Source organism: Procambarus clarkii, chromosome 40 (genome assembly GCF_040958095.1).
Source record: "Procambarus clarkii isolate CNS0578487 chromosome 40, FALCON_Pclarkii_2.0, whole genome shotgun sequence".
In the NCBI taxonomy this organism is placed as follows: domain Eukaryota; kingdom Metazoa; phylum Arthropoda; class Malacostraca; order Decapoda; family Cambaridae; genus Procambarus; species Procambarus clarkii.
The window spans coordinates 1,704,016-1,721,296 of NC_091189.1; the positions used below are offsets into that span (position 1 = coordinate 1,704,016).

A 17,281-nucleotide genomic window follows, 5' to 3' on the forward strand; every position below is an offset into this window, starting at 1 on the left:
TGGAATACTTACCGTCGTGACTGCTATCAAAAATATAAAAAGCTAAGTCATGTACTTACCGCTGGAAGTGAGCTGAGTATTTTGCTGGAAGCCTCTGCCCTTTGCGTCCTGAGATTCGTTGAGGTAGTCATGATCCAGCACTGGTTCAGTGTCCATGAGGCTCACCCCATCGCCAAGGTCTTCATCCTCGTCGTCGGCCGACTCCTCCGGCTTGCCTGTGGCGGCCCCTGGGGTGACCCCTGTCAACCGCTCTACCAGATCCGGCACTACCAAACGAGAGAAATTTTATTAAATTACCAATTATCACCTCGAGACTCGCCTTAGAGACTCTTAGACACACTAGACACTCGCCTCAGAGCCTAAAACACAGACATACTGGATTCCATGTGCACAAAGGATGTAGGCCTAGTTCTTAATTAATGAATTTGAGGGAGGACGAGGCTGCAACTCGATTTGCAGCCTCATCCAATTCGATTGGATCAATTCAATCCTACAATTAGATTTGCAGCAATGACGGCTACGAAATCCTATAATCAGCTATGATACTCGGAACTATCAAATTCCGTCCAGTTTACGTATTATACAAGGATTGCCCTGCGGCAATTTCATCCTGAACACCAGTTACAGGAAAAAAAATAAATGTTTTTACTGCCATAAGGTTAGGTGACAATTTCATGTTTCATAATAAATAATTTCCAGATTGGTTTATCACTTTAAACCGATTTTCGGCCTTCTTTTTCTACAAGTCAACCGCATTTGAACAGGTATTGCCTCACTTCAAGTTGAATTTTCCCCGAATCACATGGAAATTTTGTCAAAGACAAAATTGCGTGTGATAACCGGATGCCCCCCCCCCCTTAAAAAATTAAGTGCTTGTAACAGGAAAACATACTCTATGTAACAAAATTAAATTGTATATGTTATTTCAGGCTAAAGTAACCAGATTAAACCAAGTAGCGACGGACGAACGCAAGGACATACTCTTAGTTTATGTATGCAACAAGTTAATCACACACACACACACACACACACACACACACACACACACACACACACACACACACACACACACACACACACACACACACACACACACACACACACACAGACAAGCTGAAGGAATGGTCGAACAAATGGTTGTTAGAGTTTAACCCAACCAAATGTAATGTAATGAAGATAGGTGTAGGGAGCAGGAGGCCAGATACAAGGTATCATCTGGGAGAGGAAATTCTTCAGGAGTCAGAGAAGGAAAAAGACTTGGGGGTTGATATCACGCCAGACCTGTCTCCTGCAGCACATATCAAGCGGATAACATCAGCGGCATATGCCAGGCTGGCCAGCATACGAACGGCATTCAGAAACTTGTGTAAAGAATCATTCAGAACTTTGTATACCACATATGTCAGGCCAATCCTGGAGTATGCAGCCCCAGCATGGAGTCCATATCTAGTCAAGGATAAGACTAAACTGGAAAAGGTTCAAAGGTTTGCCACCAGACTAGTACCCGAGCTGAGAGGTATGAGCTACGAGGAGAGACTACGGGAATTAAACCTCACTTCGCTGGAAGACAGAAGAGTTAGGGGGGACATGATCACCACATTCAAGATTCTGAAGGGAATTGATAGGGTAGATAAAGACAGTCTATTTAACACAAGGGGAACACGCACAAGGGGACACAGGTGGAAACTGAGTGCCCAAATGAGCCACAGATATATTAGAAAGAACTTTTTTAGTGTCAGAGTGGTTGACAAATGGAATGCATTAGGGGGTGATGTGGTGGAGGCTGACTCCATACACAGTTTCAAATGTAGATATGACAGAGCCCGATAGGCTCAGGAATCTGTACACCTGTTGATTGACGGTTGAGAGGCGGGACCAAAGAGCCAGAGCTCAACCCCCGCAAACACAACTAGGTGAGTACACACAAGTTTAGGGCCTCGTAGCCTGGTGGATAGCGCGCAGGACTCGTAATTCTGTGGCGCGGGTTCGATTCCCGCACGAGGCAGAAACAAATGGGCAAAGTTTCTTAGTTCTAGGACTAGTCTAGTGGCATACCTTTGGATTTTTTCCAGCTTTGTCTTATGCTTGCGGCCCTAGCATGGTACGGGCTCCATGCTGGGGCCGCATACTCTAAGATTGGTCTTACATATGTGGTGTACAAGATTCTGAATGATTCCTTACACAGGTTCCTGAACGCTGTTCTGATGTTAGCCAGCCTAGCATATGCCGCAGACGTTATTCTTTTTATGTGGGCTTCAGGAGACAGGTTTGGTGTGATATCAACTCCTAGAAAGATCTAGGAGTTGATATCGAACACCAGCATACGCCTCATACTCATACTCCGAAATGACCTCCCTCTCACTACGAGGGAACTATCTGGAGAAAGCGCAAGGCCATTACGACTATATAGCACTAGGTAGGGGTCAGGATAAGGATTTGGGTATGGGACGGGAAGGGGGGGGGCAGGAATGGTGCTCAACCACTTGGACGGTCGGGGATTGAACGCTGACCTGCATGAAACGAGACCGTCACTCTATCGACTAGCCCAAGTGGTAGGAAGCTGTTAGCTGTCCACGACGAGGGCTCCCCCATTCCGAATATATAAGGGAGCCCCTCTCACGATATGTGGGGCCGCTTCATCGATGAAAGGCCGCTCCGACGATATTAGGAGCCCCCACCACACCCCATGCTAAAAGAAGCACTCCTCCATGTATAAAAGGCCTCACCCACACACTACGAGGGCACGGGAGACATCTCCCGTCACGCAGGGTGCAGTCGCACCTCCACAGATCTCCAGTATCAGCTCCTCACGGGAGACATCTCCCGTCACGCAGGGTGCAGTCGCACCTCCACAGATCTCCAGTATCAGCTCCTCACGGGAGACATCTCCCGTCACGCAGGGTGCAGTCGCACCTCCACAGATCTCCAGTATCAGCTCCTCACGGGAGACATCTCCCGTCACGCAGGGTGCAGTCGCACCTTCACAGATCTCCAGTATCAGCTCTTGATACTGGTAATGGCTCAAAAGGGGCCACCACTTACGGGCTATTCATACCCGTGCCACCTTTTGGGTGGCTTAATCTTCATCAATCACTACGAAGGGACCCCCCCCCCCACACTACAAGGGGACCCCACTCCCCACACACTCCTAGTACCCCCTCATAGGAGGATTAACGAAGATTAAGGAAGGCGGCAGCGAAAGACATTTATCAACAGTTTTAGCCAAGAAGGTGAAAAACAAAAGACGAAAGAAAAGTCACTTCACGCCCACTCTCCGTTGGGCGGAGAGTGGGCGTGAAGGGCGGACAGACATGCTTGCGGAGGCCCGAGGTGCCGTCCCGCCCTCGATGGGTCAGGACGCGGTAGCAGGAGGTGCAGGCCACCATCTCCGTCCGCTCTCCGTCTACTCGCACCAGCCCGAACCTCTGCCAGACTTGCGAGCAAGCGCCCTGCACCCGGGGCACTAAAGTCACCCGCGAAGACTTGGTCCTCAAGAGCCGCTGCACCGTGTCCTTGGTCTGCGTGTTCTGGCCACCCAGCCGCAGCATTGTCTTCGTTTACCACACACACACACACACACACATACGATAGATAGGTAGATATGATAGAGCCCAGTAGGCTCAGGAATCTGTACACCAGTTGAGAGGCGGGACCAAAGAGCCAGAGCTCAACCCCCGCAAGCACAATTAGGTGAGTACACACACACACACACACACACACACACACACACACACACACACACACACACACACACACACACACGATACACAACCAATGTTCCTACAAGACGCGGCTGGAGTACAGGCTGTGGCATAAACACTTTCCACCACACAATAATATTTGTTGTCACACGAGTCAATAACCCTTCCCTTGGTTAGTCCCAGCATGAATCGCCTTTCAAGTTTCTCTCCTCACTATAGTCTCTGGTGAGCGAACAGCAAAGTCTGTATCCCATGTCAAAAAACACAACAACACAGAAATATTGCGATATTATCGCTGGTATATACGTCACAGTGAGGGACTGGTATTAACCCAACACCTGTGGTGAAGACCTGGTACTAACTCAACATCTGTGGTGATGGAACTACCTCCACTCCACAATAGTCACAGAGAACAAGCCCCCCACACACGTAACTGGTCGTTCATGCCATGAACCAGTGTATAAAACACTAACGCGTTCCGTGACCAAACAAGAACTTGACTTCCAAACAAAGCTTCCACCACTAAAAAATTCCCTTCAGGTGTAATTCATGTCAGACTGCGTGCAGGGGCATCTAACTAGCCTGCTTGACCAAACTATCATGGGGTTGGAGGGAGGAGGGGCTGTTGAGAGACCGGGCCGTTGGAACGCTGATCCCGACAACCACCTCAAGACAGATCGTATCACCTGTGCTTTCTCAAATCCTTGTAGACGTGGTTCACCCAGCGGGGTTTACCACCCGCCAAACACACACACCGAAACTACGACGTTGGTACAACGTTCGAACAAGTTTTAACACCTAACCAGTTATAACAACCAATATAGCAAGTTGTAACAACGTTCTAATACGTCATAAACACGTTAAGCCAAGATGTAACAACTTTATTACAAGTTGTAACAAGCGGAAAATAGAGACAGTTTCGGTTTGTGTTTCCAGGGTACCAGTTTAAGTGTTCCAGACAATTCGCTTTCTCTAAAAGTAACTAACTACGGTATATATAAGTTCCAAGAACCGCTCGCATCATATTAAAGTTTATACGCGACTAATTAAAATGCCATGCGACAGGAATTTTGTATAAAACTTTCAGATAACGGGCTATGAAATGACGTTATCTAAGGGGGGTTACGTTTGCACCAAGGCATTGATTGCTACCTTGCAGGTCCGAAATTAAATACAACCACAAAGCCCTCGGGTTTCCATTCCTGCTAGTAGGTACTCTCCGTTTAATTAACTTTTGCGATTAACGGCAGTAATGGCGAGATTACTAACCACTGTGACTGTCAATCTGCTACTGTCAATCCCTGCTACAACCGACCCATCTGGCGGTAATCCTCTCAACTTCGTGAAAACTGTGCATGTTGGGAAATCTATATAGACTGATGTATTCTCCGTCAGGATCAATCACCATCTTTCTGTATTGATTTATATTTATACGCTTCAATATGTATGCTAAAAGTCGCGGATTTTGAGTGATAATTGTCATTGTTCCCGCGGGACTTGGCGCCATCAACTAGTGTTCTCGTCCTCAGCTAGTCTTGCTCCTTCACGCTCGTCCCAAGCGCCACACACAGATATAGATAGCAATGGTCCACTTTTTTTCCTATCGAACCGCGATTGACAAAATTATATACTCAAATATTATTCAATCTGCATTCATATGATGTACAGCCTCCCTCTGTATGATTGTAAGTTTTAACTATACACAAGAATAACAATATGCATAAGAAAAAAACTACTTGTCAGAAGTGGGATTCGAACCCACGCCCGGAAGACCGGACTGCGACCTGAACGCAGCGCCTTGGACCGCTCGGCCATCCTGACATGCATTACTAGTCACCGAAACATGTTAATCTCGTCTGCCTCGTCGTTGTTGTCTACATATAAATATAAATATATATATATATATATATTTATATATACACCCTGCTACACTCTACACGACTACACCCTGCGTGACGGGAGATGTCTCCCCGTGATGAGGAAGTAGATGCAGGCAATAAATAGGCTAGAGAGAGAGGTGAGGAGCAAAGTGTAGTAGAGGAGATAGTAGTAGGAATAAGAACTGCAGAGGGCCTGTATAAATATTAGGTATATTCTGGCAAAGTCACCAACAAATACGTATAGCGACGTCCACTTAAACAGCCCATCCTCCATAGATGAAAGCACATACAACTGGTCACTTAACTTCAACAGACATCAGTGGAGGACGTTAAAGCCACGTTTACTGGCTTCAATGTGGACCATCAGTACAAATATGGACGTGATGGACCAACAGAAAGTAGACTTATGTTATTGAATTTGGACAAGCTGGGAAAGTTTTTTCTATTATGTTACTAACGAAACCTAACCTAATCATCCTGGGCCCAGAAGGTCTACAGTCGAGTTCGTTCGTTCTCAACTCACAATCGAGAATTCCTGGCGTGACTGAAATGGTTGGGCACGTTTCCTATCACCTCATGCCCCCTGTCCACCTAGCAGTAAATAGGTACTCAGGAGTTATGCATTACTTGTTGTGGGGGTTTCATACTAGAGAAGATCCGTAATTCGACCCTGGGGGGGGGGTAAGGCTCGATATAAGCCTAACATGTACTGCATGTGTAAACTGTCCTCCGACGCAATGAATTTTATATACGTGCTGTAATAGGCCTAACAATATTTAAAGTTTGTTTTTTAGCTTTATTTTTTTTCCAGACTCAATCAAATGAATAGCACCGAATTTTACTTTCTCTTTGTCCATCACGTTGATATTTGTACGACCGAGCACATTGTACAACAGAACTATCTTATCAGGAGGACGGGAGTGTGTACTCAGCAAGCGGCCCATACTCTCGATTTATTTATTTATTTATTTATCTATTTATTTATATACAAGAAGGTACATTGGGTTTGAGAGAATACATAGCATAGTATTTACAATTTTGTAAAGCCACTAGTACGCGCAGCGTTTCGGGCAGGTTTGCAACCACATTTTCGGGTTGATTTGCTACTCTAAAATAAATCCATCTTTTTAGCCTAACCAGAAACGTGCCAACTCAAGCAACCCATCTAACCTATCGAGTCCGATGCATAGAAAACGTGAATATTTGTGAGCCGTTATACTTTTCTTATTAGGTTGCATTTGTAACGTTGGCCATAGTAACGTAAAAAAAACCGCTACCTATTGGTTGAGAGGACGCTGTTGTTGTTGTTTAAGATTCGCTACTTGGAACAAAAATTTCCAAGTAGCACGGGCTATGGTGATCCCGTAGTTGAGATGACGCGTTGTACGGCATCCAAATATGGTTGAAGCTGTCCGGGCGATTACCCATCCAGTGCTGGTTAGGCCCGCCGGTGCTGAACCTGACTGATCTAGTTACACAATTATGGACCCCCCATATCAGAAGCATATAAGGGGCATATAAGTTTACAGAAGCATATAAGAGGCATATAAGGTTACAGAAGCATATATGAGGCTCTGAAACTGAATCCCAAAATTCGTTTTGCTTGGCAAGTCTTTTTGAGCTAGTTACATTTGTAATTTTATTTTATTTAAAACCATTACACAATAAGGGTTACAACATTGCTTACATGCAAGGTACAAGACTACTTGTCGCAGGTTGTAGAGTTCCTCCAGCTCCTCAGATGGAGGGTAGGAACCAAGGATACAGTGTACCTTTCCTCTCTGGATCACCACACTAAGTCGCTGAAAGAAGAAACTGACGGCTCTAGGATCTTTAGCTGTTATTAGCAGTTTATTCTGTTTACCAAACATAAACGTATCCCAAGATCAATTTTAAACAAGTATCCCAAACTTGCTTATTGTAGTGCATGCATGTGACTAATATTTCCACCACTGCCCACTTCAGAATGCTGTGGTCCATCTCTCGATCCCACAGTTGGTATATACCTTTAACTGTGTAAGTTTATGAAGACTGTAACTTGCCTAGCCAAATGAATTTTGCGGTTCAGTTCCGGAACCCGCTAAGTTCCTCTGTAATCATTTCCACTACCATCCACAGCATTGGTATGAGGTGGTAGTGGAAATGACCCATCTGTAATTGCAGTCAGTTATAAGTAATTATACAAAAGAAGGCACCCAGCCAGTGAGACTATGTAGCATCGTCAATTATAAGCGCCCACTCAAATTCTTGTTTCACAGTCCCTAATCACCCGAATATAACTGATGTTACAAACTGTTACTGTACGTCTTGCAAGTAGGAGGTTTCGAGTACAAATGTGGATATTTTGAGGTGCAACAGTTTATATTTTGAGCATTACATAGAGTACAGGTACTATCATTTTTAGACGATAGGTTGATATTTATGAGAATTAATGGATCTCACCTGAAATCCTGCGCTCCTTCCACTCCCTCTTTCGTCGTAAATTCTTCCAAAAAGTACGAAGCTCTTCCATGTCGCGCGTGACCAAGTTCCTCCCGGAAGCGACTATGCTGGCATTGTAACAGTCCGTCACCTCCTTCCAAGCCTTGTACTTTTCCTTCAACATGTGGCGATCCAGTGACTTGTTCTCCATCACCTCCAGCCGGCTGATGATCAGGGAAAGAATCAACTGTTTCTCTGGCTCTGTGTAATTGGGCTTGCGAATTCGTCTGGTGGGCAGGTTCGAACATAGTGTTTGGTGGTGCGCGGAGGTGGCGAGCTGGCAGGCCTCAGGCAAGGTGGTCAGTGAGCCTTCTGCAGCGGCGCCGGCTGCTTCTGCTGCTGTGTCTGCTGCTGCTGCCTGTGTCCTGGCCGACACATTAGCTTCCTCCATCTCTCGATTTTGCATAGCAACTTTTTGTAACATTAAGCAGTTTTAAGTAATATGTTTTTCCATTTAAGTCATGTAATGTAACACTCTTTAGCGAGATTTTCTATTTTGTTCTGTTGTTACAGTATATTGGAAATTCACTGAAATGGTAATTATTCTATGTGTCAGCCTTTCGGCGGGTATTATAGAACATAATTCACTATAATTTCCAACACCTACGCTAGGCTACTGTTTACCTCAGAAAGTTGTAACGTGTTTAGTAAAGATGGATCAAGTCTTATCCGGTCACTAATTTCATATACTCATTCTGAGCATGAAGGACACCACGACCCAGAAAATCTTTCATTTTTGTAATTAGTCATAGGGATGTATATTTGTGTGATACAGACTCACGATTCACGAGTTACGGGGCAAGAATAATGTTTTGGGTATGACTCGCATAATTCTAGTGTCTTCATACACCAAGGTGTGGAGTGTAGTGGTGGTGATGAATGAGGGCTGTGATGAGCAGGGTGAGGGCTGTGATGAGCAGGGTGAAGGCTGTAATGAGCAGGGTGAAGGCTGTGATGAGCAGGGTGAAGGCTGTGATGAGCAGGGTGAAGGCTGTGATGAGCAGGGTGAAGGCTGTGATGAGCAGGGTGAAGGCTGTGATGAGCAGGGCGAGGGCTGTGATGAGCAGGGTGAAGGCTGTGATGAGCAGGGTGAAGGCTGTGATGAGCAGGGTGAAGGCTGTGATGAGCAGGGTGAGGGAGGTGCACGTACACTGCCTCGCTCACACTGGGATCAAGACTGAACGAGCTGGAGGCCAGTTGGTTCAAGTTATCCTTTATTACTGCTGTGGTCTAGTTTCTTGTCTTTTATGGAAGTTTATAGTAAGATGATCGTCAACAATAATGCGTTGATCCTTAGTTTGCGTATAAGTTAAAACACTAACAATCTTCTCTTCCAGAAAAAATAATAAAAATTACATTTTGGCAACTGAGCTAAGAGTGACTAACTTGAACCCGGTATCAAAATGATTCGTTTTAGTTTAACACCGGTTAGGATCGTTCCGCAATGTACTGTTATTAATATTGCATATGTATCACACTTATTACTTAAACAAATTACTCCTTAAGATAATTTTGGCTAAATAAAAGAACCTCACATGTGTGTATTGATCCGGCCCGCGGCGCAAGAAACCTTACCGTACTGGCCTGAATCAAAAACTGATCGCGATTAAGTTTACATTCGAGTTTTGTTTGTTTTACGTCTAAGCTACGATTTTGTTGCTCAGAAAATAATTATATAAAATTAAAAGTTACTTAATACATATTAGACTCTTTAAATATAAGCAACTAAAAGAAATATTACTAATCGGAATATGATGCTTGGCAATATTTGTAGGTGGCAGACTCATAAAGAAATCTGCAAGAATTCATAAAGAGTATTTGGGCGGCAAATATGACGATGATACGGTCTGCATATCTCATACGTAGAAGGGTATTTCAGTGGCAGCTTCTCCACTCTTATTTACCGCATTGTGTAACTCGTAGAGTGATAAAATGCAGATTCACCTTGAGTACAGAGAGCAGAGGTATCAGTCGCTGGCAACCTTCACCCTGGTGGTGGGGCTGAACAATGGTTGAGAGGTGTGCTCCTCAAAGAACACTACGCGTCCAGATAGTCTTTTTTTACCTTTTTCTTGTCCCTATATTTCGCCTTTTAATCAGGAATGAACACATTGTTACTTTATTTTCGTTTGTTAAGTCTTCTAAGCTACGGATGGCGACAATGTTGATATTGTAATAGGCAAAGGATGCAAGGTGAAGGTCCAGCAACGAGACAGGAATCCCACTGCCAGCGCGGTTCAGAACCAATGTCATGTTGGTGTTAAAAGGAAGGCTTAGTAATTGAAGCTTGTCGCGCTCTAGAGCATCTAAACCTCCCTGACTGGCTACACCTTCCATCAGTTCGCTACAAATCACCAGCAAAGTTAAATTTACACTAGTAATTCCATCTATCATCATACTATCATGCTAAGATGATCCACACATCTATGGATCATCCAGTAAAACTAGCACATTCCTAGATGTTACTACTTCTCGGCTTAGATTAGGCTAACAGTATCTCTGGAAATTGTCATTCATTGCCTGCTGATGTAGACCAGATCAAATTTAAACTCGACAAAATTATTCGCACACCCTCTATCACTATGTGATGGAGTGTGAACGTTTATCGAGACTGTAACTTGCTTAGCTAAATGAATTTGGGGGTTCAGTCCCTGAGCCCATTATATGTAACAAATCCACAAGGGCCGTGACGAGGATTCGAACCTACGTCCAAGAGCATCCTAGACGCTGCCTTAATCGACTGAGCTACGACATTGTATAAGAATTGCAACCAGAAATTCTATTGAATGTACTTGGATCCTGCAGTCTCTCAGACACAAACCAGGATTTTACACAATTCCCATTTTACCCATTATATGTCTCTGTGACCCTTTCCACTATCGCCTACAGGATGCGTATCGGGTGCATAATAAACTAACTAAACTAGCTGGTAAAATCAAGCGGTCTCCTTTTGAAACACTATTTCATTTTTTCTGCAAAACGAATATTTACAAGATTTTTGTTTTTGTGTTTTCCACGTGATCCGTCTGCGTGTGCGTGCTTGCGCTGTACCTGCTTCCTGATTGTGTCTGGAATTCTTAAATGTTCATCTTCGTATCAAGCAAGGGTCGAAATTAACGAAAACGCAGCACGTTTGAATTTCCCGCGATGACTGCCTTCACGTTCTCGATTAAACAAATTAATAACAGTATTCAAAGAGAGCCAGCAACACTTGTGACTTTTGGAACCAACCATGTTCAATAATTGTCACAAATTAGTTTTTTGTTTTGTTTGTTTATCTTTTGAAAATATGTGTAATATGTTATTCGAGTTGTTTGCTTTTTTGTTTAAAACTTCGAATTTCCCTTTAAATTTCGAACGTTTTGTGATATTACCTTTAAAATCTTTTCTCTTGGTATCTCTACTATAAAAGAAGGCACTGCGGGCTCACCATAGCCCGTGCTACTTGGAACTTTTTGTTCCAGGTAGCGAATCTTTAACAACAACAACTCTACTATAAAAACACTTTCAAAATAAATAAAAGGCTGAGCATATTTGTTGTTCAACATGTATTAATTTTAACCCTGAGTCCGGCACACGGTGGGCAAACGGGAAAGCAATAAATGAAGACATTGAGACCACTTTGTGTACTATTGTTTTAAATATGAAACATTCTAGATAAAAGGTCGTCAAAATGAAAAAACTAGTGAAGAAAACTGCTAATGATGGTGCTAGCATAATGGAGATGGTGCTCGCATAATGGAGATGGTGCTTGCATTATGGAGATGGTGCTTGCATAATGGAGATGGTGCTTGCATAATGGAGATGGTGCTTACATAATGGAGATGGTGCTCGCATAATGGAGATGGTGCTTACATAATGGAGATGGTGCTCGCATAATGGAGATGGTGCTTGCATTATGGAGATGGTGCTTGCATAATGGAGATGGTGCTTGCATAATGGAGATGGTGCTCGCATAGTGATGGTGCCAGCATAATGGAGATGGTGCTTGCATTATGGAGATAGTGCTTGCATAATGGAGATGGTGCCAGCATAATGGAGATGGTGCTTGCATAATGGAGATGGTGCTCGCATAATGGAGATGGTGCTTGCATAATGGAGATGGTGCTCGCATAATGGAGATGGTGCTCGCATAATGGAGATGGTGCTCGTGTAATAGAGAATTATTAGATACGTGGTAAATAAAGAGCTTAACAAATTGAGACAACCTGTGTCGTGGGAATTAGTGCATATAGCTATGTTACTGGAGTAGGGCTACATCCTTTGGGGGGGGCGGATCTCGATAAAGGGCAAACATGTCCTGTCAGTTCGTTACCGGGCGGGACAGGAATAGTTGGGCACATTTCTTATTGCCCAACGCCCCTGTCCACCTAGCAGTAAAGGGGTTAGTCAGCTTGTTATGGGGTTATATCCTTGGCAGGGGGGGCCCAGTATTTCAACTTTCCGTGGTGGGGAGTCCTCGATATATAAGCCTAACATGTACATGCGTGTATAAACTGGCTGCCTGTTACAATGACAATTATTACTTAGCAATGCTTCAGGATTTCAGCCATGATGTTACATGCTATAAATGCCGTTTGTCCCGAAGGAAGGAAGGAAACTATCATGAGAAAGCGCCAAGCCATTACAACTATATAGCACTGGGAAGGGGTCAGGATAAAGATTTGGGATGGGACGGGGGGGGGGGGGGGAAAGGAATGGTGCCCAACCACTTGGACGGTCGGGGATTGAACGCCGACCTGCATGAAGGGAGACCGTCGCTCTACCGTCCAACCGAAATCACTGGGTTGCCGTTTGTCCCGAGATTATAATACAGTAATTTGTTTCGTCGGGATTAAGGAAACCACAAGCTTATGTTTTGTTGATTATGGGAAATGACAGACATCTGTGTTGCACAAGTCAAACAAGAATCTGATGTTCTAACGCCCAGCAGCACTACGTCCAGTGCTGTTAAATAACAAATTTTTTTTTGGTCGCGCCCTCCACTGGGTATTGATTACTTCGCCAAGTCTGAGACACGACGGAGCTAGCAAAGAACTGACTTTATTAAGTTTCATTCGTGCTGTTTATGCTGCACATCTACATCAACGTCTTGTATATTATATATATATATTTTATGTACATCGATTAGAAAAAAAAGTAGATTCGACGTTTCATAATATATCACTACTCTTGCTGATAATATGATGGGTCATGTACGTATCCTCACTAGCATTATTAGCATTTGATTTAGTATTTATTAAGAAATGCTTGATAAAGACCTCACACCAAAAAAATTACAACTTGTGACCAAATTCATTAAATTTGACCGAACAACATACCGAGCATGCACGAAATCGATCAAAAAGCCTGGTTTACACAAGACATTGAACATTAGCTGATTAAGTGGACAAATGTTGAGAAGAGCAAATTTAACCAAGATAAATGGCCAACTGACATTCATAGAGCAATCTTATGCGTTTTTTTACGCGAACATTGCCAACAGAAAAAAAATTAATTGTAACGTATCATTTTTCTAGGAATTAGCATGTAACACATGAAACTGAAACAGACCTAGGCAAGTGATGAGTCACAATAACGTGGCTGAAGTATGTTGACCAGACCACACACTAGAAGTTGAAGGGACGACGACGTTTCGGTCCGTCCTGGACCATTCTCAAGTCGATAGAGAATGGTCAAGACCATCGACTTGAGAATGGTCCAGGACGGACCGAAACGTCGTCGTCCCTTCAACTTCTAGTGTGTGGTCTGGTCAACAGACCTAGGCAATCCCTATCTCTACTGTCTTTATCATACAATTCCAAACAATTGGACAAATTAGTCACTGACATGCTTGATTGAAACGGTATTACAGATTATGATTTGTTAATATCAACATCACATGTAAACGGACGACAGAAAGCGTCAACCGCACAATATAGTAATAAGAATCAAGTTGAGCTACCGATACATGTGGCAGGCAGCTACAGGAAACGGGCCTCCCAAGCCTGAGCACCTCCTGTGGTGTATGTAAAAATGAACTGGGTTGGGTTGGTGTTGAACTGAAAGCCTATCAACCGCGGGGAGGTGGGGTGGGGGGGTTGTATTATTAAAGCCACCACAATACCTTACTGACCAGCCAGCAGGTAAACTTTAGTACTGAACTAGCTCAGGATTAGAGTAAACTCTCAGTGTATATACACCAAGAAGCAGAATATATACTGTACTAGGCCTGGGAAACAATAGGTTCCGTTGTTGCTTTCTTTTCCGGACCCTGTACATGAATGATAAAGCCTACAACACTAATAGGCCAAAATGTGAACTTTTATGGGTGCACGTCTATATTACTTTCATCCACATTAACTATAGGTACTTTTATTATTTTTAGCACCTATATAGTTATTATGGATAGAAGTACAAAATATGGATCATTCTGAGAGATGAAAAACTTATTGTAACAGTTTGTGACGTATCATACGTCACTGTAGCTCTTCATATAGTTTTGGGCATTGGCAATATCAGTGCCTAAATCACTGGTACTACAATAATACAATAAGGGTCGATAAGATTAAATGGCTTTTTTGTAAGTTCTCTCGCTTCCCTAACAAACGTTAACATTGTTGCAATGAGAACGCGCTGTAATGTTGAATTACTGAGTTTTTACGAACTGCTCTTTAATTCTTATTGATTTCGGTTTGGTGCCTTCTTTTGAGAATTACTTATGATTTATCATCACCTAAATTTTCGAAATCAAAACAGACAAATATTAAAAACGTAATAATTATCATCCTTACCAATATCGATAATAAAGATATTAAGAAATAGATGGTTGCTACTTACCTGCAATGATTTCCTCGGGTTGAGTGTCGAGCAGCGTGGAGGTGGGTGCTGAGAGTGGGGCCAGGAAGTGGGTGAAGGGGATGTCAGTGGGTGGGCTGAACCGCAGGGTAGTGCCCACAGTAGGTGCCTTGCCACGGAAGTCTTCACGTAACGGATATTTGGCGTGACGAACGCGCCTGCGGGCCAGATTATCCTAGAAAGGAATTACATTTATTAAGAGGCTATACTTTATTATGTCCCCAATTTGGTAACGGCCAATAAAGTCAATATAAACAAAAATATCAATGAATTATTGAGTCGCAATATATACAGGTACTAATGCGATGGAAATCTTTGAATAAACCCTCCACATTGGAAAGTCCCGGTATTTGTGTTGTATTTGTAAATTGCCGATTAATCATTCCATATTTACCTGCTCTGCTCGTATTTTGTTTTTCTGAGCCAATATACAAGCAAGAGTGGAGGGTGCCACCCCGAAACGATCTGCCACCGCACTCTTCCTCTGCCCGCCCTCTACTGCTTCAATCATGGCTAATTTTTCTCCGGCGGTGTATGACTTACGACGGCCTCTCTCACGTGTGTACATCTTGCTGCCTCCCGTGGTGTGGGGGGCGGCGGCGGCGGCCGGAGTGTGGGGGGGTGCGGCGAGAGCCTTCTGCGCGGCAACAAGGTTCCGAGTGGCGCTAGCAGCAACGCTGGTGGCCAGGCGGGGGTTGAGATTGGCAGACATTGTGGTGACCGTGGCGCAGCTTGTGGTCTTGGTGGTGCTGGAGGTGCCCGGGAGAATGACATATCGTCCGGGTGGAAGTCCCGCTGGGAGGAGAGGTATCCCGGGACTCCCAGCACCCATGCTAACTATAAGAGGCATGTTTGTGCCTCGAACCCCCCCGCCCAGCACGCGGACGCCCCCAACCCCCGCCGTCAGGGTGGACACCTTAGCAAGGGCTGGCCGCGCTGCTTTCGGCTTTATTTGTTTCTCTTCTTTCGTTTTCTTGGATTCTGCCTTCACTCCGGTCTTGTCTTCTTTCGTCTCAGAACCCTCTCCTGTTTCTACAGATTTTTTTCCTTCCTTAACTTTTAATTCAGTTTTATCTTCCGGTTTCCCGCTACCTGTTATTTTGCTATCTCCGGTGTTAAGTTCATTAGCCACGCTATACACTTTATCTATTTTGAAACATGAATCTGTAGCGTCTATTTCCCTTTCCTTTTCGAACTCAAATACTTCATTGTCAAGAATAGTGATGTCATCTTCAGGATCAGCTTTACATTGTGGTATGCAATCAGCGTCGGCTTGCAAGGGTTCACCATCTCTGGGCACAGCTCCAACACTTGCCGTGTTTACGCTCTCACTTGCACTTGTGGTTACGCCAGTGTCCTTGCTGTTTGATGGTTTATCATCATCTTTCTTCGTAGAGTCATTGTCAGTGTCTTGCCCCTCGTCCGTGACAGCTTCCCCATTAGTGGCCTTGACCTCTTCAACTGCACTTGACCCACATTTAGACATGCTGAAGTGTGTAAAAGTCAATTGGTGGTGGTAAGTTGAGCAGGAGTAATAAAGACTCTTGCTATTGACCGTGAGCGGTGTATCTGTGATCGATTAACACTTGGGCAGCCCGGGAACAGTCGGCAGTGGTGTTAAGGATGAAAAATTAGTCTCCTTAATATTCCTTACACTCAGTTCACTGGCAAGAGAGGCAGGTGCTCGGTGACTGGCGCTAGTCTCCTCCGATGTTGTTTGCGGGCCCCGTCCGCGATTCTGACTTGAAAGCTGAATGCTGATTGGTCGGCAGAGCGAACACTAGCGAATGTTACACAGCGCTCCATTTCGTTATAGGCGCGACGGGCATGCGCAGTGGCCCGCCCGCCATTACTGGTCCAGCGAGCCGTGGACCGACGCGCAGCTTGTCTCATACAAATATTACACCTTCACTTTACCCCTCTGTCAATTCCGGAATTTGTATTTTTAAGCTTCGCCATGCTACTTAACCTCTGACATGATCTGTCTGCTTCTGAATATCAGTATATATATTGTTTTACAATTATTGGTCTCCCCGTGACATTATGCTATCATGCGGTGGTGGGAACAAGGGAGTGTTGGGAAGTGCGCGAGTCCCGGCTGTCCTCACCCACCCTCCTTACACATAATACAGCGTCTCCACAGCCTCCTCCCACTCTCTGCTCCTACCATACACACGTGACCAAACACCTGCTGACACACTCTACTCCAAAACCATCCTAGCAATTTCAGAAAGTGAACAATTGATGTAGTTGTACGAAACTAAATGAGACGTGACGAAGTCATGAAAAATTCTGATAGAGTGGCAAGCGAGGCGGAGCGCGGGAGTTGCTCAGGTGATGCCGTCGGGGACACCACGCGTATATATGGTTGTCTAGGGGTAA

General features: G+C 44.3%; 1 protein-coding gene and 1 non-coding gene across 2 annotated transcripts in view; both read right to left on the reverse strand.

Annotated features, from left to right (window-relative positions):
* The window catches only part of LOC123757809 (uncharacterized), a 52,805-nt gene extending 36,051 nt beyond the window's left edge, over positions 1-16,754 (reverse strand). Inside the window, exons 1-3 of the mRNA XM_045741653.2 lie at positions 15,294-16,754; positions 14,882-15,074; positions 60-266 (exon numbers count right to left, since the gene is read on the reverse strand). Coding sequence (XP_045597609.2) covers positions 60-266; positions 14,882-15,074; positions 15,294-16,385 — 1,492 coding nt within the window. The 5' untranslated portion in view covers positions 16,386-16,754. The remainder of the gene's footprint in view (positions 1-59; positions 267-14,881; positions 15,075-15,293) is intronic.
* Positions 5,439-5,522, reverse strand: TRNAL-CAG (transfer RNA leucine (anticodon CAG)). Its single transcript has one exon. It is a non-coding gene; the product is annotated as a tRNA-Leu (tRNA).
* Positions 16,755-17,281: the final 527 nt, after the last annotated feature.